The sequence below is a fragment of the Mustela putorius genome, unplaced genomic scaffold (assembly GCF_011764305.1).
Source record: "Mustela putorius furo isolate JIRA1106 unplaced genomic scaffold, ASM1176430v1.1 tig00003845_pilon_pilon_pilon, whole genome shotgun sequence".
In the NCBI taxonomy this organism is placed as follows: domain Eukaryota; kingdom Metazoa; phylum Chordata; class Mammalia; order Carnivora; family Mustelidae; genus Mustela; species Mustela putorius.
In genome coordinates this window covers 95,351,145-95,371,874 of record NW_025421998.1, presented here as the reverse complement: position 1 = coordinate 95,371,874, position 20,730 = coordinate 95,351,145, and the positions used below count along the sequence as shown (strand labels likewise).

The 20,730-nt window shown below is 46.0% G+C and overlaps 2 protein-coding genes and 1 non-coding gene across 7 annotated transcripts; all 3 read right to left on the bottom strand.

Annotated features, from left to right (window-relative positions):
- Positions 1 to 275: 275 nt before the first annotated feature.
- On the bottom strand, positions 276 to 2,796 carry TMEM139 (transmembrane protein 139). The gene is made up of 3 exons (XM_004772053.3): positions 2,777 to 2,796; positions 2,029 to 2,278; positions 276 to 1,799 (listed from the first exon to the last, which is right to left on the bottom strand). Exons 2-3 carry the CDS (start codon positions 2,259 to 2,261, stop codon positions 1,415 to 1,417), a joined length of 618 nt encoding a protein of 205 aa, XP_004772110.1. The 5' UTR covers positions 2,262 to 2,278; positions 2,777 to 2,796; the 3' UTR covers positions 276 to 1,414.
- An 11,083-nt stretch (positions 2,797 to 13,879) lies between these two features.
- TRNAE-UUC lies at positions 13,880 to 13,951 on the bottom strand. Its single transcript has one exon. It is a non-coding gene; the product is annotated as a tRNA-Glu (tRNA).
- Positions 13,952 to 15,774: 1,823 nt separating this feature from the next.
- On the bottom strand, positions 15,775 to 20,497 carry LOC101694516 (glutathione S-transferase kappa 1). Of its 5 annotated transcripts, none has more exons than XM_045063096.1 (8): positions 20,053 to 20,203; positions 19,390 to 19,471; positions 19,061 to 19,189; positions 18,669 to 18,769; positions 18,468 to 18,503; positions 16,754 to 16,870; positions 16,283 to 16,460; positions 15,775 to 16,028 (listed from the first exon to the last, which is right to left on the bottom strand). In XM_045063096.1, the coding sequence occupies exons 1-8, from the start codon at positions 20,122 to 20,124 to the stop codon at positions 15,979 to 15,981; spliced, it is 765 nt and encodes a 254-aa protein (XP_044919031.1). In that variant the 5' UTR covers positions 20,125 to 20,203; the 3' UTR covers positions 15,775 to 15,978. The 5 variants fall into 5 exon arrangements, with proteins under 5 accessions (XP_044919031.1, XP_044919032.1, XP_044919028.1 ...); XM_045063097.1 differs by having other exon boundaries at positions 16,283 to 16,376; XM_045063093.1 differs by lacking the exon at positions 19,390 to 19,471 and having other exon boundaries at positions 20,053 to 20,497.
- Between the last annotated feature and the right edge of the window lie 233 nt (positions 20,498 to 20,730).

Here is a 20,730-nt window from a genome sequence, read left to right as displayed (position 1 = left end):
CGCATTGCTTCTCCTAGCTCCACCCCTACGCGAGGCCTGCCTCGCCCCTCCCGCCGCCGGTGCGCGCGCAGGCACGGAGCTCTCGCGCTGGACGTGCCGTCCAATGGGATGAGAGAGCGCACTTGGCGGAAAGGGAAGGGGCGGGGGTAACGCGGAGACGCTCCGTCCTACGCGGAAATGCGATTGGTCGTTGGTTCCCGCGGAAATCACGGCTGGCTCTCCGGCACCTCCCACCTTGCTTCACCCGCCTACTGGAAGCACGTTACCGAGATGGGTTTGGTCTGACTTTTGATTTTATTGAAGTTGAACTATTAGGGCCAGGGTAAGGAGGAGATGGAGAGCCCTAGAAGGCGTTGTTAGATGCCGCACAGTGGGCGAGTGACGAAGTGGGGAGCGCACCCCTGAGGCAGCTCCCAGGGGCGAACACCTACATCGCAGCCACAGCCCGATTCCAGAGAATCTGGTGTTCTGGTGGGATCCGAGGAAGCCGGACCGGGGGCTGGGCTTAAAACCCTGTGGTCAGAGCGCAGGGGTGAGGCTTAACGGTTAGACACCGTGCGGGTGGCTCCAGCTTCACAGGTGATTCGAGAGGGAACCTTAGATCCTCCGCCACCCCTCGCCAAGCGCCTGTTTTCTCCCTTCTCAGCCTCCAACACTCATCTCAGAGTCGGAAGCCCCTCCGCCTGGGGCAATTTACTCCACTGCTTCCCGTTAGCAGGCACTAGAGAGTGCTCTCCGGCCCCTGGGCAGAGGCTGTCTCCGCTTTGCTTATCCAGGAGGCTGGGCACGCTTGGTCACACTCGGCCCGCACTGCCTGTAGACACAACTATTCCACCACTCTGTCCCTAGGACGTCTCCCACCCCTGTCCAGCAATTGTCCAAGGTAAAGACAGAGATTTGTGGGTGACCTTGTATTTGAAAATACAATAGGATTTGGGATCAGAAGAGTCGAGTTTAAATAATTGTTATGCTGTTCACTAGCAGTGTGCCCTGTGCAAGTTCTTAAACTTCACTGTCCCTTGGAACCCTCATTTTTCCCAATAAGGGTATTGACATCTCATGGCTGGAAAGCCTAACTGAGCTGGTAGAGAGAAGCACCCAGAAAAGAAACAACAAAGTTGTCACTCAGATGTTTCTTTTCTTCCTTCTCCAGATTCTCTGGATCACTCCTCTCACCCTCCATTTAACTCTGGAAATACCGGATACGGGGTAGGTCACTGAACATTACCTGAATACTCAAATTGTGCCACACACATGCCCCCTGGAAAAGGCTTATGGTAACCTGACTCCGCTCTGTGTTCATTTCCCCACGCAGAAACACAGTTCCTGACACAAAGCAGGAACTGGAAAAATGTTGGTTCAAATGCATGAATGGGTCTGGTGCAGAGATGATAATATATCGTGGGAAAGTCTTTTAGGGGGGTGTCCAGTTGTTTTCAAAGAAAACATCATCATCATCCGGTTGATCAAAGCTGACATCATAGGCGGGGGGTGGAGTAAGAGGCTCCAACGTGGGGTGCACCCCCAAACTCTGCAGATCAGGAGCAGTGGACATGACCCGGGGTCCCCGAAGTCGGAGGCTGACTGGAACTCTTCCAGTCACAGACCCCTCTGAGCCCACTCGCCTTCCTAGTCTGGCTCTGTCGGGGCCGTCTGGATGGCTGGGCTGTCCTTCCTCAAGTCCTGGAGGGATTACAACACTGCTGTAGGGGGGTGGTTGATCCAGCTGCTGGGGGTGGCATTGTGATTCCAGCACCACAGCTTCTTCATAGGTTGGCACCTCAAAGGCTTCATTGTCGCTGAGGGAGAAGAAACAAGTCACTGGTGACCTCCTGGAAGGAGTCCTTTTCCCCTTTACTATCTTCTATTGGCAAAAGACCCACCCACCCCTGACCCCACCCACTCCCTCATAGATAAAATTAACAGGAAAGCAGAGCTGTAGGTCTGAGAGATTAGAGGGACACGGGGGTGGGGGGGTGGGAAGAGTCCATCATGTATTCCTAGAATTCCACCCACCCCTTAACTCACCGTGCATTGCCCGAGGCCCCTGGGTTCTCCGTCTGCATTGATCGGAATCCCCATTCCAGAGAACAGGCCACGAGGCAGACAAACAAAAAGAAGCCACCCAAGGCGAGAAAGAAATAAGCAACGGGGGTGATGTCTGGCTGTATGCCCAGCAAAGTGAGCCCCAGGAGGAAGGAGGCACAGCACAGGAAGAGAAGCGGCTTCTCCAGTCTCCCCCACAACTGGCTTGGCACCATCGCCCCTCCCCAGGCTCCTGCAAAAAGACAGTATGTCTAAACCAGCAGTTGGCAGTTGGCAGTTGACAGGAGTCTGCCGCATCAGATTCCAAAGTAACCACATTAGACACCTTTAGGTTTTAGGTTCTTCAATCTCAAATCAAATGGCCCAAATATATGATCTTCAAGGTTCCCTTCAGTTTTGTAATTCTAGGATCACACTGCTGTGTGATCTAGGATCACACATGATATCAGCATGTGTGGAGTAGCCAGGAAATAACCCCAGCAGCCTTCATGGCCCTGCCTTTCTAACTTCTTCCTTCTCTGCATTGTCTCTTCCAGCCCTATCTTTCTACACCACCCAAGACCCAGGGCCTTGCCTGGGGCCTCAGTGCTCAACAGCATTGGAATCCAGGTGATGAGGCAGGCCCTGCCTTTTCTCTGTAATTGCTCTGCGTTGGACCTCCACCCTACCCACCCTCATCTTCCCAGTTAGACACTGTTGGAGAGGGAATCTGGGGAGAAATAGCACTTACCCTGTCTGACCCCATCTTCCCATTTCTTCCACTCAGCCCATGCTCTGGTTGACGGGGAGAAAGTACACACGGATACAACAAAGGGACACAACTATGAGATTCTTAACACAAAGGCCTACGGCAATGGACACAGGCCCAGATAACCCCTGATCTCTCCATATCTGCCAGGGTATCCCATCCTCTATGGACCTTAACTCAGGAAGCTCAGATTTCAAGTTTCCTGCCTGTAGTTACCGCAAGGGGTAGGAAGCTGGTGGGGAGAAGCCTTTTCCCTCTGCAACACAGCAGCAACGCCTAGGCAGTTGTACCTCAAAACCAACCCATTAGGAATTCCCTGAACTCTGCATAGCAAGAAGCCACAGACTCTAGGTAGGGGCCAGATCCCCTGCTTTAACCCTAACCCCAATCCCATGGCCTTCCAACCCTTCTCACCGGTGTTAGGAATTCCTCCCTCACCTGTCCAGACCGACTCCGCAGAAAGTAGGTTGTAGGGGAGCGGGAGGGCGGGGGTGGAGCCCAGTGGCTCCACCCACTTTTCTGTTCCAATCCCTCAGTTCACGCGCAGGCTTCCTCCTCCCCTTTCTGTTCACAACTGACTTGTTATTGCCGAACCTTGATTTCTTTTCTTTCTTTTATTTTTTTAAACACCGTCCACCCTCTTTTTAATGAGAGTGCTCCTGCGTCCCCGCCCTCACCCCAATGATCTTTGTACTCAGGACCAGAGTTGTATTCAGTTTCCTCTTCTCAATGCTTACTGCATTGTGAGTAGTTTGTCTTGTATTTAGTTAATATGTTTTATGCCTAGAGCAGAGGCCACGGTTTATTTAATCTCTAGATCACATAGTGCTTTGCATGATTTGCTGTGGGCATGGAATGGCTTGTCGTGCTTTAGCTGCCAAAGTACCATTTCTTTGAACTTGTTTTCTGCAGACCTGTTAGACGTTTTTGTGTTTGCTTCTTGGCCCAGTTAACTCTTGATTCTTCAAAAGCCATGCCCATAGTGGTACCTAATGTGGAGGCTGTCTCCAGTGTATCCACAGCATTCCTTCCTACCCCTGTTCAAACCTCTAGCTGTTTATATAGTAACTTTCTGTTTATGTACCTTTCTTCCACTGTGAGCTTTTCAAAGTGTGTAATTGTTTCAATAAATGCTGACTCCCTGCAACTGACTTGGTAGGTGCTCACTGAACAGTAGAATGCTCTATTCGAAGGCTGCCATCTTGCCTGGCCTCACCACCCCCTGGAGATCCAGTACCCACTCTTAAAAAAAAAAAAAAAAAGTTTTATTTATTTATTTGAGAGAGAGAGCGAGAGCGAGCATGAGCAGGGGGCAGGGGCAGAGGGAAAAGCAGGCTTCCCACTGAGCAGGGAGCCCCACATGGGACTTGATCCCAGAATCCTGGGATCCCAGAACTCTGGGACCAAAGGCAAGACACTCAACCAACTGAGCCACTTGGGCATCCCTATGACCACTCTTTTAAGGGGAATCATGGTAATAAGTCTAGGTGATGCAGGTACTTGGAAGGTGTAGAGGATGGGCATACTTTATTCTTGAGAGTCAGAGAAGGACACAAGGCTGGGTTCCAGGGCTTCAGAGTATTACTATTGGACAAACCAATGGGAGTAGGAGATAATGGGGCACAAATCTAATCCCAAGGACAGTTGTGGGGGCATAGCCAGGGCTGATGCTTCAGAGGATGTGTGGAGTGTGTGAGTGTGTGTGAGAGAGAGAAACAGAGACATACCGAGTGGGAGAGGAAGGGAGAGAGGAAGGGAGGGAGGGAAAGAAGGATGAGGGTGCCTGGAATGGTGCAGGTGTGTCTAGTGGTGGAATGTCAATGATGATTCTTTGGCCAGAAAGAGGATAGGGAAGAGATGTAAGAGGAAGGCTGTGGTAGTCCAGATGAGCTGTATCCCTATAGGAAGTGGGAATGGAGAGTAGGGGGAGAGCTGGTGGTTGTTTTGTTTACATGAATTTCCTTACTGTTCATCTCCTATAAGGAAAGTATGCCTGGGATCAGAAGGATTTGCATCTGGGGAGTCTGGCTGGTTTAGTTGGTACAGCAGGCAACTCTTGATCTCAGGGCCATGAGTTTGAGCCCCATGGTGGATGTAGAGATTATTTTAAAATAAAATCTTAAAAAAAAGAAGGATTTATATCTACAGTTAATATATTAATAGAAGGAAATTGGTCAGGAGTCATTGGTATGTATGACAAGTAAGAGGGCTTTGTTAAGAAGTGCGTCTGGATAGCAAGATGGGGGGCGTGTAGACTGAGAAGCAAGGGAGTCAAAGAGGGGGCTGAATGTCTACAGTGTGAAAGGATTTGCAGTTGGGAGAATGAGATCTTTGTAGCATACGGCTCTTGGTTGTCAGGAGCCTACACTAGAGAGACTTGCTAGTTAAGAACCAGTTCCAAGTCAGGAAGGCTGGACTGTGCCTTCAATATATTCTCTATCATGATAATTTTAAATAGATTTTCTAAAAATTCCATTTTTTTATATTGTTACTTTTTGAGAGAAAGAGAGGAGGGGCAAAGGGAGAGAGAATCCTTAAGCAGACTCCCTGCTGAATATGGAGACCAGATGTGGGGGTGGGAGGTGGGGGCTTAATCCCAAGACCTTGAGATCATGACCTGAGCTGAAATCAAGAGTTGACTACTTAACCCACTGAGCCACCCAGGCAACTCTAAAAATTCCACTTGTTAAATATAAAATCTTGCAAAATATTTAAAGGTTATAGAGAAAAAATATCATCCACAATCTCCTTATTCTAACATGGCTGTTTAAAATTTCTACACATTTCTTCTAGTCTGTCCACACACTGGTTGAAATGATCTTTGGCTGAAATCAGAGTACTCACCATTTTGTATTTTTTAAAATTAAATATTGTATCACATATATTTCACCTTTTGATACAGTCTTTGTTGTGGTAATTTTTAACAGCCACATAGTATCTTATTGAATGGATGTCCCATAATTTAAGATACCTTTATGTTATGTTACTTAGTTGCATTGGTTTATTTTATTCTTTCTTTTTTTTTTTTTTTGCTCATCAAATGTTTCAAGAGACAGAAAGTAGATTAGTGCTTGCCAGGCACTGGAGAGGGGGAAGAATGGGGATTAACTGCTAATGGATTTCTTTTGGGAGTAAGGAAAATGTTTAAAAATTAGTAGTGATGCAGGGCACCTGAGCAGTTCAATCAGTGAAGCATCTAATTTTTGATTTCAGCTCAGGTCATGATCTTGGGGTCATGGGATGGAGCCTCTCGTTGGGCTCTCTGTGTAGCCTGCTTGGGATTCACCTTCTTCCTCTCTCTGCCCTCACCCCTAAAATAAATAAATCTTAAAAAATTAGTAGTGATGCTGGCACAACTCTGAATATGCTTTAAAGATCAACTGAATTTTTTTACACTTTGTAAGGGTGAATTATGCCTCCATATAGCCACTTAAAGAATGATACTACAATGAACCTCTTCTTACATGTTTTGCCTTTTTGGATTATTTCCTCCTGTTGAATTCCAGGAAATGTTATCATTGAGATTTTGTGAGAGCAATGAGAAAGAAAGCTTTCGTTGAATATGTATGGCCAAACTTTTCCCCAAACATTTTACTTTCCTTTTTTCTTCAACTTAGTATCCTTAGCAAAATATAAATGCTGAAGATACTGTTGGTCTTTCATCCTGCTTTCTACGTGCCTGTCTCTACAAACCACCGTGTCAGAGGTCAGATTACTGCCCTAGGTGCACCCACTATGCCCACCTCATTTTGGGAGGGAATAGTGAAGGGAGATGGGAGGTGGGGGAGGGGGAGAAGCAGAGATAATTGACAGACTATTGTGAGAGGTAGTTAATGTCTACCACTGAGCACTTCTGTACACCTCTGTATTCTTGTGATTTTGTGTTTCTGAATCTGAGTTTGCTTTATACTTGTGGCCAACATGTGCGTTTTGTGTATTGCTCACTGTGCTAAATGCTTTACACAAATTAAGTAATTTAAAATATAACATAATAAGAGGTAGTTGCTATTATTATGTTCGTTTTATAGATGCGATCAGAAACTCGAGGAAAATGTATAGCTAATAAAGGTTGGGGCCATGATTTGAATCTGTAGTCCCACTCCAGAAACCTGACTCTTAAACATTATGTCATCCAACTCTAAACACACTTTTTGGCTGATTTAGTAATGATAATTTAACAAAACACCTTTGACATTCTAAAATTATAACTCTGGGGTCTTCCCTGGACGTTATTTCCCCCACTGTTTGGCATCTTAAGGCTAATCTTTAGAGAGCAAAGGCAGCAAAAGAGATTATGAGAAGATTAAAGAAAGTTATCAATATATAAGGCAAGAATGGGAAATTATGGTTGCAGCCCCTGTATCGGGATGTTTATCTTTTATGAGCTAATTAAGACTGATTACGAAAGGTAAGACTTTTACCTGAATAGCTCTAGAAGCCCAATGTGCAGGTTAACTTTTTAAAAAAACAGCATAGGTGAGAAGACAACGTATGCGGTGTGAGTGCACAAATTGGCCCAATCTCATTTGATCCTTGACAATCGTGTGGGCGAGTCTGATTATCATTTTCATGTTACAGAGGAGGAAATCAGCAGAGAAAGTAGATTTGCTGAGTTAGAATCAAACTCAGAGTCTTTCCCTTTTAACTCAGTTTTCAGTGTTTCTCTTTGTGTTTGCTGCCTCCCCCACAGTGCTTTCCAAAGTGTAGTGAAGGTGGATAATGATTTAATATGAAGTGTATCAGCATCACTGGTATTTCTGGGATGGAAATGCTTCCCATAAATGATGAATTCTCAAGTACATCAGGATAAATACGCATTCTTACTCTCATCATCTAGGTGTAGAACTGCACAAAGCTCACTGGGAACGCACCGAACGAATATGAGGTTCAGGCTGTCCCTCCGTCTCAGCTATTCGGCACTGAGCCACAATAAGTAATTCTCAAATTTGAGAAGTTGAGTGTGGTTGTTACCCAGAGACAAAAAAAAGCATTGTGTTTATGAGATGTCTGCAGATAGCGGCAGAGGAGTCCCACATGAGAATGTCCGTAAATAAGAGAAAACAGAGAGGTATTTGTGGTTGTGGTTAAGCACATATTTTTAGAGATGTGCAGCCCAGGTTTCAAATCTCACTCCTACTGCTTATTTGCTGTGTGACCCATAAGCTATTTCATCTTACTGCATGCATGAAAGTAGAGTTAAATATTAGTTAATGTTTTCTCTTTTGAAATAAAATTTGTCTACAGTGTTCAGCAAAGAGTTTTAGTGGACCACTCCGTAAGTTTCGATAAAGAGTTATACCTGTGTAACGCAAACTCCAGTCAAGATACGAAGCATTGCTATCATCTAGAAAGGTCCCTCATGCCCCCTCCCTGTCAACCCCATAGGCAACTATTGTTTTGGTTTCTTTCCATCTATTATGCTCTTGAAAATAGTTTCTATTTTATGAAACAACAATTAATTTATTTAATGATAACCACTGATAACTTTGTTATCCAAGTGATAACCATTTAGTTTTTATCAAGGAATTTGCAATTCCTATCTTTGTATACATGTCTTTTTTTTTTTTTTTTTTTTAGATTCTACTTATTTATTTGACACAGAGAGAGAGACAGTGAGAGAGGGAACACAAGCAGGGGAAATTGGAGCGGGAGAAGCAGGCCTCCCTCTGAGCAAGGAGCCTGATGTGGGGCTCGATCCCAGGACCCTGGGATCATGACCTGAGCCAAAGGCAGATGTTTAACAACAGCCACCCAGGTGCCTCTATATACATATTTTTACTCATTTGTATAAATCAGAAAAATTCCTGAAAGTGAAGTTTTTGATATATATTGCCATTTGCTCTCAAAAGGAGTTATAAAAATTCACTCTCCTGCTCACATTGCAGGAATATCTGTTTGCCCACGGACTTGGATTCAATAAATTTTTACTATTCACTTGCTACACAGGACGTTGTAAGGTCCTGTGTAGGAATATCACTCTCTATCATAAAGAGGTGACTGTTCGTGAGAGGAGAAACGTGTATATAACTAACTGTAAGACCGGGTACAAGGTGACAAGGAACAAAGTGGTGCTGTGCTTCCCAGCAGAGACTCGGGGCTGACAAGGGTGGGGATCTGAATGCATCATGGATACAGATGGGGTTTGTTTATAGTCCTTTTACGTCCATCTCGTCATTATGATTGGAGTGGATAGTAAATACTTATATCATTGACTGGCAATTAGTGAATATTTGCTGAGTTAATGATTCATGATCTTTCGATCCCTTGCTCCTCCCTCAATTGCCTCCCCACCTTTCCAGGCTTTTTTTCATCTGGCATCAGCTAGAGCCAGCCATACCCTTGAACATGGACTTGGAGGAAGTTGGTCTGATGCAGGCCAAGGATTTTAGTTTTCCCCAGTCCCCTGCAAAGACATTGAAGGAACTCTCCGGGATTGAGATCATGGGATGTGTGAGGAACAGTGGTCCAGTTGGCCTCCTAGCCACCAATCCCCTCTTTCCCTGGAGTCCGAAGTGGCTAATTCTTTCTGCTTCCACTTTTGCTTAACTCTGGGAATTGTGGTCAAATGAAGCACTGTGATTCCTCTGAGGAGAATGATGAATAGTACGCCCTAGGTTCGTCTTCTGGCTGGACTCTTGCTTTCTCCAGGCACCTCCCCAGCAGCATCCCTTCCTGCAGCCCCCATTCAGCTTTTTCTACTTTGAGACTTCCCATATCTCCCCCTTGACCTAGTTATCTCCTCCTTTGCCATCCCCATCGCTTTTTCCTTTCTTTCGCTCATAGTCTGCTTTTTTATTTATTTTTTTTGTGGGGGGGGGGTGCTCATTTATTTGACATGCAGTTACTCAGCATGTATTATGTGCTTACAGGAGCAGCACAGTACATACTTTGTGAGGTCTGGTGCAAAACTGGAAAATGCAGGGCCCTTAATTGAAATTAAGAATTTCAAGACAAGGCAGAGCATCAAAGCAGTCATGAGGCCCTGTGTGAGTGCACAGGTTGCAAGTCCATGAAGCTAGGGCTGACCTTGTATGCACAATACTGTGGGGACAGGGTGAGAATGTGTAACATCACAGAATTGACATCTCAGTACATTTTCTTTTTTAAAGTAAACTCTACAACTACTGTGGGGCTCAAGTTCATGACCCTGAGATCAAAGGTTGTATGCTGTACTGACTAAGCCAGGCTGTCAGTACTTTTTCAAGACATTTTTATTATGGAAATAGCCCAACACACATAAAAAAGGAAAGAACAGTATAATGAACTTTCCATGTACCCATCACTCAGCTTCAATAATTACATTTCATCTACTCTTTCCACCTCTCCCACTTTTTAAAGTCAGCATGTCATTTCCACCCTAAATGTTTCAGAATGTAGTTCCAACTGATGAGAACTTAATCTGTGCCCAGCCACCCTGCCATTATCACACTTAATGAAATCAATATTAATTTCTTAGTATCACCTAATATTCAGTCCATGTTATTTTCCCCCAGTTGTCTCAAAATGTGTTCTTATAGTTGGTACATTCTTTTAAGATATGCTGTTAAGGAACTGGCTGACTCAGTCAGTAGAGCATGCAATTCTTAATCTCAGGGTTGTTGGGTTTGGGCCCCACATTGGGTGTGGAGCCTACTTAAAAAAAATTAAAAAGGGGTGCGGGGGTGGCTCAGTTGGTTAAGCATCTGACTTGATCTCGGCTCAAGTCTTGGTTGTGAGTTTGAGCCCCACGTTGGGCTCCACACTGGGTGTGAAGCCTACTTATAAACAAACTATTAAGGACAATATGGACATTTCAAAAACAATCCAGTTAGAAAGGATGAATACCCAACCTTTGTATCAACATGGACGGGGCTGGAGAAGACTATGCTGAATGAAGTAAGTTAAGCAGAGAGAGTCAGTTATCACATGATTTCACTTACTTGTGAAGCATAAGGAATAAACATGGAGGACATTGGGAAAAGGAAAGGAGAAATGAATTGGGGGAAACCGGAGGGGGAGACGAACCATGAGAGACTGTGGATTCTGAGAAACTAAGGGTTGTGGAGGGGAGGGGAGTGGGGGGTTGGGTGAGCCTGGTGGTGGGTATTAAGGGTACATACTGCATGGAGCAGTGGGTGTGGTGCATAAACAATCTTAGAACACTGAAAACATAAAATGAAATTTAGAAAAAAGAAAAGAGCAGAAGAGTATAAAGAGGGAATAAAAGAATATTTTTTAAAAATAAAGAAAAAGATGGGCAGAAGGTGTGAACAGATATTTCACTGAAGAGGATGTACAGGTGGCGAAGTACACAAAAAGATATCCATTATTCCTTAGGAAAATGCAAATTAAAATCACAATGAGACAGCACTTACACACCTATCAGAATGGCTAAAATTAAAAAAAGAGTAATGACACCAAATGCCGGTGAAGATGCAGAAAAACTGGATCACCACATACCTGGTGGGAATAAGATGGTTTGGCCACTTGGGAAAAACGTAGCAGTTCTTTGTACAATTAAACATACACTTACCATATGACCCAGCAACTGTATTCCTGAACCCCCTAAAATGAAAATCTGCATGCACACAAAAACCTGTACAAGAATATTCATAGCAGGTTTGGGCACCTGAGTGGCTCAGTGGGTTAAAGCCTCTGCCTTCGGCTCAGGTCATGATCCCAGGATCCTGGGATGGAGACCCATATCTGGCTCTCTGCTCAGCAGGGAGCCTTCTTCCCCCTCTCTCTCTGCCTGCCTCTCTGCCTACTTGTGATCTCTGTCTGTCAAATAAATAAATAAAATCTTAAAAAAAAAAAAGAATATTCATAGCAGGTTTATTTGTAATAGCCCTAAAGTGAAAACAACCTAAATGTCCTTCAACAGGTCAAACAAACTCTGGCACATCCATACCATGGAATACTACTCAGCAATAAAAAGAACAAACCACTGAGACACACAATACCTTGCGTGTGAAGATAAGCCAGTCTGACGCCATTAATATAGCACTCTTGAAATGAGAAAACTATATGAAGAACAGACTGTCATTGCCAGGGCTTAGGGTAGTGGGGAGGACAGAAGGTAGCCTCGCTATGAAATGGAAACATGAAGACCTCTTATGCTAGAAATATTTTGTATCTTGTCTGTGATGGTGGTCCCACACACATCACACAGAAAAAAAAAAAAGACACAAATGAGTGCACAAGAAAGTAGTGGAATATGAACAGGGTTTGATGGAGTGAATCGCGGTCAGTTTCCTGGTTGTGTCATTGTGCTGTAGCTGCACAAGATGTTACTGCTGGGGAAACTGGATGAAGGGTAGACTGAGTCCTCTGAATCATGCCTGACATTTGTATGTTAAAACACATGGACATTTCTGGTTGCACACACAGAAAAACCAGAGAATGGGAATGACAAAGGGGAGACTTTTCACTTGGTACTGTGGTTTTTTTCCCTTTTGTTTTACCACATGCCTCTGAAACCTTCTGTTGTTAACTAATGCTTTTGTTTTGGGCCTGTAAAAAATATAATTCTAGAAATTTTACTTAAGGAGTTTGTTTTAGAAGCATGTTTTTTGGTAAGCTTCAAATTTGAACTGCAATGCAAAAAAGTGGTTCAGTGAATTCTGAGTACTGACGTAACTGCAAATTTTATATCGCACTAGGACTGTTGATGGAAGGGGCAGAGAGGAAGAAGCTAATAGTATGAAACTCTTTGGGTTAGAAAAAAGTTCTTTTATTTTAAAATACAGCTGCCTTTGGGGGCTTCCCCTTTTCTCACTGATAGTTACTTTGATGTGTCAACTGAGTAGGGGACACTCAGAGAGCTGACAAAACATTTCTGCGTGTGTCCATGAGGGTGTTTCCAGAAGAGACTAGTATTTGAATCCACAGACTGAGTAGAGAAGGTGGCCCTCAGTGGTGTGTGTGGAGGTATTATGCAATCTGTTGAGAGCCTGAACGGAACAAAAAGCAAAGGGCAAACTTGCTTTCTCTGCTTGCACTGAAACATCTGTGTTCTGTTGCCCTTAGACACAGGTGCTCCTGGTTCTCAGGCCTTTAGATTCTGGATTGGAACTATACCACCAGCCCGCTTTCCTGGGCCTCCAGCTTGCAGATGGCCGACTGTGGGACTTCTCAGCCTCCATAACCATGTGAGCCAATCCCTGATAACAGAACTCCTTTTATATATACCTATAAATGGTCTATTATTTGTTTCTTTGGCGAACCCTGACTGTTGGATTTTACTCAGAAGTTCAGACATTGTAATCTAAACTATATTTGTAAGGTTTAGTCTAGAAATTGTCTCATTCCTCCAGAGATTAAATTTGCTATAGATTAGGAAAATAGAATGCTAGACTCCTTGAAGGAAGATTGGGCAGAGCTGGCAGATATGAATCTACAATAAAAGATTATGTCACATTAGCCTGGGATAAGATTTAGGATTAAGTTAAGCAAATGATAACATTTCAAAAACAACTGTGCCCAAATGTGAATCTAAAAATTCTTTTATTTTTTCATTTAAATATTATATAATTTTTCATATGTCAGAATAAATGATCATTTCAAAAAGTGTACAAATGAAATAGAAACATTTTGGCATATTTTATTCCAGGATTAATATATTTGTGTCCTCTATAATGTATTTTTATTACATCAAGACATAACTGAGATCATACTAGGTAGTTTCATCTTTTTTTTTTTTTTTTTTTAAAGATTTTATTTATTTATTTGACAGAGAGAAATCACAAGTAGATGGAGAGGCAGGCAGAGAGAGAGGGAAGCAGGCTCCCCGCCGAGCAGAGAGCCCGATGCGGGACCCGATCCCAGGACTCTGAGATCATGACCCGAGCCGAAGGCAGCGGCTTAACCCACTGAGCCACCCAGGCGCCCTTTTTTTTTTTTTTTTTTTTTTTTAAAGATTTTATTTATTTATTTGACAGACAGAGATCACAAGTAGGCAGAGAGGCAGGCAGAGAGAGAGGAGGAAGCAGGCTCCCCGCTGAGCAGAGAGCCCCGATGCGGGGCTCGATCCCTGGACCCTGGGATCATGACCTGAGCTGAAGGCAGAGGCTTTAACCCACTGAGCCACCCAGGCGCCCCAAGCGATTCCCTGACCGGGAATCGAACCCGGGCCGCGGCGGTGAAAGCGCCGAATCCTAGCCACTAGACCACCAGGGACATCTTTTTTCCAAATAATATTCTAAGAATTTCCAATGTTGAAATTCTTTACAAGTAGAATTTTTGAGGGTGCCTGGGTGGCAAAGTCAGTTGAGTGACCCTTGGTTTTCGGCTTGGGTCATGCACTCAGGGTCATGAGATCGGGCCCCATGTCAGGCTCCCCACTCTGTGAGGAGTCCGCTTCGGATTTTTCTTTGCCTGTCTGTCTGCCCTTCCCACTTTTGTGCATGCTCCCTCTCTCTCAAATAAATCTTTAAATATATATATATATATATATATATGTATAAAACTTCTTAAAGATTTTATTTATTAATTTCTTTGACAGAGAGAGAGAGAGAGAAAAAAGAGCACAAGTAGGGGAATCAGCAGGCAGAGGGAGAGGGAGAAGCAGGCTCTCTGCTGAGTAGTAAGCCCGACTTGGGGCTTGATCCCAGGACCCTGGGATCATGACTTGAGCCAAAGGCAGCCACTTAATGACTAAACCACCCAGGTGCCCCAAAACATATATAATTTTTTTTTTAAAGATTTTATTTATTTATTTGACAGAGAGAGATCACAAGTAGAGAGAGGCAGGCAGAGAGAGAGAGAGAGGGAAGCAGGCCCCCTGCTGAGCAGAGCCTGATGCGGGACTCGATCCCAGGACCCTGAGATCATGACCTGAGCCGAAGGCAGCGGCTTAACCCACTGAGCCACCCAGGCACCCCCATATATAATTTTTGATGGCTATGAAACCTTATATCCAGGATGTACCATGACTTATTCAAACATCCTATTGTTTATATTAAGTTACTTGATATCACAGACACTATTGAGACAAGCATCTTTATGCACAAAACTTTTCCTCTACCACCATGCTGTCAGCATATATGAGAACTTCTATATGCTTAAATATGTGATTTCAATATATGAGAAGTAACATTTTAATTTGCTCATTTCTTATTGGACATTTTCCCATATTTTAAATTTATATTAACTGTACATGTCATGAAGTCTTTGAAAAAGGGAGTGTGTATTTGGAGATATACTTCTGGCCTTGGTGAGCAGATTAGCCTAGTAAGGATCACTGGAAATCCTGGAGTGTGCTGGAATAACAGAAGGGGGGAGAAGAGGAAAAAACAGCAAGTGAAGGGGGCTAAGAGGGGGAAATGAGCTCTGAGAGCAGAAAAAGCCAGAGGGCAGGGGCAAGGAATCCCCTCTTAATGCCTCTGGAGCCACTGAGCCAACAGTGGTTCCTGCTTCCCAACAGATGTCCAAGTATGGTTTTAGGGTACTGTCAATCAGGTCAAAAGACTACTGAAATAACTGATTATTGCACAGGTGGCACATACAAGAAGGGCCTTTGGATAAATAATTGAGGGAGTGGGAAAGCTGTAGGTTTGTGTGGGAAGGAACAGGGGTTATACTAGGCCAGGGAGAGAGGCCCTGGGGTTTGCTCAGGATCTGCTTTGTGGGTGAGCAACTTCCCAGGCCACGGCAACTTCAGCCTGTGGCCCTGTGCTGCCACCTTGCTCTGGTTCTGCTAGTCAGTGTAGTTGGAGCTGGTTCAAGTATCTGGGCAGAAGCTCAGCCAAGTTCTGGCTTTTTCTGATCCCAGCTCTGTCTCAGGCACTGTGGCTGGTCAGAAGATAGTAACCTCCAAACTGTTTAGCTGCAAAATACATCTGGCTTTTTTCCATCCCTGAAGAGGGACTGTTTCCTCTCCTTCCACATAAGCTGCCCTGAGATGGGCAGCAGGGCTCACAGTATGGAAAGAGCTGTTCACAAACACCTAGAGTGGATAGGTGACTGCAGGAAGAACATACAAACATTAGAGAGGACACAGATCCAGAAATATGATGCCTCATGGCATTATGTTTATTCTGAGGGAAAGCAGAGTTTGGGGCACTACGCGACCCCCTCTACAGCAACTCCCAGGACCACAGAGGAACCTCTATCAGAGAAACCAGAGTCCCAGTGTCACACAGTGGAAGAAGGGGAAGCAGAAGGTCTGCTTTTTATCCCAATAGTTTTGCTTCTCCTGGCCATCCTTAAAGTCTGGCGTTTGTGGCTGGAGGCACAGGGCCCATCCACTTCTCTCCTAGATGGAGAAAATCAGTCAGAGGCTGGCCCCACAAGCCCCCAGTGGTTTTCTAGGAAGAGCTCTGTTTGGCATCATTCTCTTCTAGGGGGGTAAATGTGGCCTTTTTCACATTTAGCCCTGAGAACCTCTGTGTATAAGGCTTCATTGCTGGAAATACATAGAATATTTTTTTTTTGCTCTGTATCTGTCCTGGTCAACTGGTAAATGGGGGGCTGGGGTTGAGGGCAGCTCACCATGAACCTGTAACTTACCCAGCAGGTGTGCCAGCAACTCCATCCGATCAGAGCCAAACAGCACGTGGGTTTGGTTATCCAGATGGGCCACTGTGATCGGCAGCCCAAAAGCCTGGAGAGAGCAGTTAGTGCAGGGAGGAAGGTGATGGAGCAGGTGTTCAGTATGGCTGGGATGGAAGGCTGAGTCCGTACTCGTCTGAGGTCATATAAGCAAAGCAGACACCTAAGAGGTGTCTGCTAAGAGGCTCCACAGCTTTAGGAGTTTTCTGTTTCTAATTCTCAGATGCTCTGTCTTTCCTCTCACCATCGAGCTCCCTCCCTTCCTTTCCTTGGACTCTGGGACAGGAAGGGAAAGGATAAGGGCTGTCTGGACAGCTGCGAGCACTCATGTTGGGAGCAACTTTTAGAACAGGAGCATGGGGACCCAGCAGATGCTTGGCCTCAGTCTTTAGCACTGGGGTTGGGGGACCCACATCAAGAATCGCTCACCCCGTATTTACAGGCGGCCTCAGTGGTCTCCTTGAGCTTGTTCTTCACCTTTGGTGTTGAGATCTTTTCCAGAAGTCCCCGGGCTTGTTCTGAAGGCATGCCAGCCTTCTCTGCAGCCTGAGGGAAGGCGGCGGGGGGAACACAACTGTGTATTAGTGAGGTAGGGCTCAGAAGAAATTCTGGTCTTTATTTTCTGCTCCCATTTTCCTGGTAAGGCCTTTACTCACCCACCCACAGAGGTCCATTTTTGCTAACAGGGCCTGTTTTTTCTCCGCCCCCGCTCCCCCTTAAAATCTTGTGGTTGGTGGAAAGAACAGGGTGCAGAAATTTAAAGCCAGAGGGCATCTTAGAAACGAGCTCTCTAACTTATTAACCAAGAGGGGACTGCTGCCCAGAGGTAGTACCTGACTTGGTTGGCATTCAAGAACTTGTTAGTGGCAGAGCCAACACTGGAATCCAAGTCTGGGCTCTTGCCTTTCTACTTCTCAGAATTCCCGAGTATCTTGTGCTTTTTTTAAAATCAAGGGCTGGGCTATAATTCTTATGGCATTTCCCGAGGACTTTTGAGCAAGGCACAGGGAGATAGTCACCGGCAGGGCTTAACAAGAATAAGCATTTCTATTGGGGGTTTGTCGGTATCATTTGGGGTTAGTGGTTCTCCATTTTGGCTGCATCTTCCGAGGGGGCTTTTAAAAAAATCCCACTCATAGGTCACCCTCTAGAACAATTACATCGTGATTTTTGGTAGGCAGTGCCCAAGTGCTCCAGGTGACTAAAATATACAGCCAAGGTTGAGAACTACTGTAGTCTGACCTCCTCAACTTGGAGGGGGGAAACAGGAAGTCATGAGGTATATTCTGATGTGACAGGGTCTTGGAGTTGGCTACATGAGAGAATTGTGTCCCAGACCAAATGTTCAACAACAGGGAAACAGTTAAGCAAGCAAAAGGAGGCCCACTGAATGGACTGCTGTGTAGAAACTAAGAATGATACTTTCAAAGAATTTACAATGGTATGGAAAATGATTGTTTCTTAGTAATGGCAAGACAAGCCTGTGCATATACTTTGCAGGAATAAAAACACTGGAGGAACATATTGGCCATTCCTTGTTGATTTGCCATTTTATGTATTAAATTTGAATATGCCTCAACTATCTTTTGTAAACTGCAGGAAAAATACCGTTTTGAATTTCAAACTTACTTTTTATACCCTCATCTATGGCTGGCACACATTTAAATGTTTTGAGCTATTTCCATGTGTTTCCACTAAGGCTTCTGTGGGATTCTGGCTTGAGTCCGTTATCTCTCTCTCTCTGTTTTTTTTCTTTTTAAAGCCTGTCTGTAAAGTCTCCTGCTTTCTACTCTGGATATTATCAGTGAGGTCTGGTGTTGGGAGTGTTTGGGGCCAATAGTTCATCCCTCCCCACCTGGGGGTGCCAACATGTAACATCTCCCTCCCACTGAGTTCTTTCATGAAATAAAATCCACCCAGGTAGAATTTTGCACTTTCCCTTTCAACCACGAGATATATTCTTTTGAGAGTCCTCTGAGTTCCAACCTTTCAGGAATTTGGCTCCTCAAATACAGATATCCTTTCTCCCCAAATAACTGTGACCTCTTCCACCCAATATGAAAACTGTGTCCTCTTTGCCTTTAAATGTCAGCTGTTCTCAGCTTCACAGTGAGAGGGGTGGGGACAGAGCCAGGATACTCACAGCCAGGATGCTCTGGGGCTCCGTGATGTCTTCATCCTGAGAAGAGAACACTCGGCAGGAGTGGAGGCAGTGAGGGTTGAGATGGGTGGACAGCGGCCAGTGAACAATGGGCAGGGCTAGGACTCTGGGAATCAGGTTCTAGGGGAGGGTCAGCACGTTATCCAGGGTCTCCTAAGTAGGTTCCCAGAGCTCTGCACTCACCCGTGACCAGACACGCATCCATAGTTCCCTGGACACTTTCTCCAGCATCTCTGGGTGTTCCATGCTCACAGCAGTGAGGAATCTCATGGCTGATAAACTTCCTGTGGGGCAGAGGTACTCAGAGGCAGGGCTCGTCTAGCTTGTTTCCCACGGAGGACCGGCTCTTTTCTGCTTCTGACACCCCCGGAGTGGCTCAACTGCCCTCACCCTCCCACCCAAATTTCTCATAACTAGTGTATCCGGCTCTTCTTTCCCTCAGGTCCCCACAAGCTGCTGTCACTCAGCGCTGACCTGTGTTTTCCCACGCTTTGTTTCATCTCATGTGGTTGCCACCTCCTACTTCCTGGCCTTTGCTGTCTTCCACTTGATAACCCATCTGTAGCTCACTCTACCTTTTTCAAGGATCACAGAGAAGAAATCCTTGGGGAACTGCACGGGAACCTGGACATGCTGTCCCAGGAGCCTGACATCATTTCTCAAGTACTGGGCTTTGCGGGGAAGCAGAGCTGGTGGCTGGTTTCCTGCAAGTGGAAATTTGGGCACACTGGTGAGAGCCTACCTAAGGGTCCCAGGCCTGAGGGGACCCCTACCCGGGTTTTCAGCAGAGTGCAAATTACTAGCTGCTGGTGCCAATATAAAGACCCGTTTGAGGGCAGCCCTCCTGGACCTTTGAAAGCTGCCCTCCCTCAAATCTCTGTCCCAAACACTTTTGCCTTCACACCACTGTCTTTCATGATCCCTGCAATGAAGGTGGGGCGCAACTGCAGGCTGATGTTCCAGATGTTCTTATACCGGCACAGGACCTGAGGGAGCAGAGGTGGAGATGGGGAGCCAGTGTGTAAGACGGACACAGTGAAAATGGCCAAGGGAGAGGCAGGGGTGTTCTATGGCAACTGATTAGCCAGAGGCTCTAAGTGCAGAAGAATAAGGGTTATGCGAACACCCTACACTCTTTGGTTTTAAACGGCAAAACTCCACTACCAGAAATCAATCCCATGAACTTTGCTCCATCCCAAGAGATCGATCCCAGGATCTTTGTTCAGTGGACAGCTACCCTACCATCCTATTCTGCACGGCATTCCCCCCCCCCCCCCCCCGCCCCCCAAACTAACTTCGGAGTAGGCTAAGAGGGCTGTGCCACGGATTTCTCCTTGATTCTTTGGAGTTACCCCCCTTATTCCAAACCGTCGTGGGAAACCACTGCCTTAGGCTATAAAGGGTCGATCTGGAGCCAGCGACCATATCCCGTTTAGAGACACAAAATGACTTTCACCCCTGGCTGGCAGTGCCAAGAATTTCACGAGATCACGGTCCCCGCGCCCCGCCTCCCCATCCCCTCCGCCCTTGCCCTCCAAGCCCCAGCCAAGGGGGCTCCCGGAGTCACCTCGAAGCCCAACCAGGAGTAGGGGGACAGCACATCGTAGAAGAGCTCCAGGGTTCGCGGCAGGGGTCCCATGCTGCAGCAGCGCGCGTTTCCCTGGGCCTGTGCGGCGACCCCGCCCCGATTCCCGGCCTGCCCCGGAGGACCGCCCCCGGCCCCGCCTCCGCTGCGCAGCCGCGCGCGAGGAAAGCCGCCCGGGGCCAAGTCTGGCCAAAGGGCGCTGGGGGCTGGGCCCCCTGGGGAGGGCGTGGCTCCCAGCGACACACCGCCCCCACCAGCACCCCTGCGCAGCCTCCGGCCGCTCGGCGCGCCTCCTGGTCTCCGCCGGCCTCTGGGGCCCAAGCAGGTGTTTGAGTTGTTTACTGTCCCTCTCACTTAGCTGTGCTGCTTTGGCAGGCCCCAGTGCCTCTCTGAACCTCAGTTTCTTCGTCATTCCTCTTTAAAACGGACCTACGTGGTGATAACCCCTACCTCGTATAGCCTTGTGAGGATGGATACATGTCAGTTATTGGCGTGACTTGGCACTTGCAGGAACTTTCTGAGACCCGGGCAGAGTAAGAAGTGCCCAAATTAGACATTTTTTGTACTTTTCTGAGAGTGATTGCAGGAGAGAAGGAGGCCTCTCTGCCACGATAATCGGAAAGATAACGGAGAATGGTGTGTCCTATATTTCTGTTTATG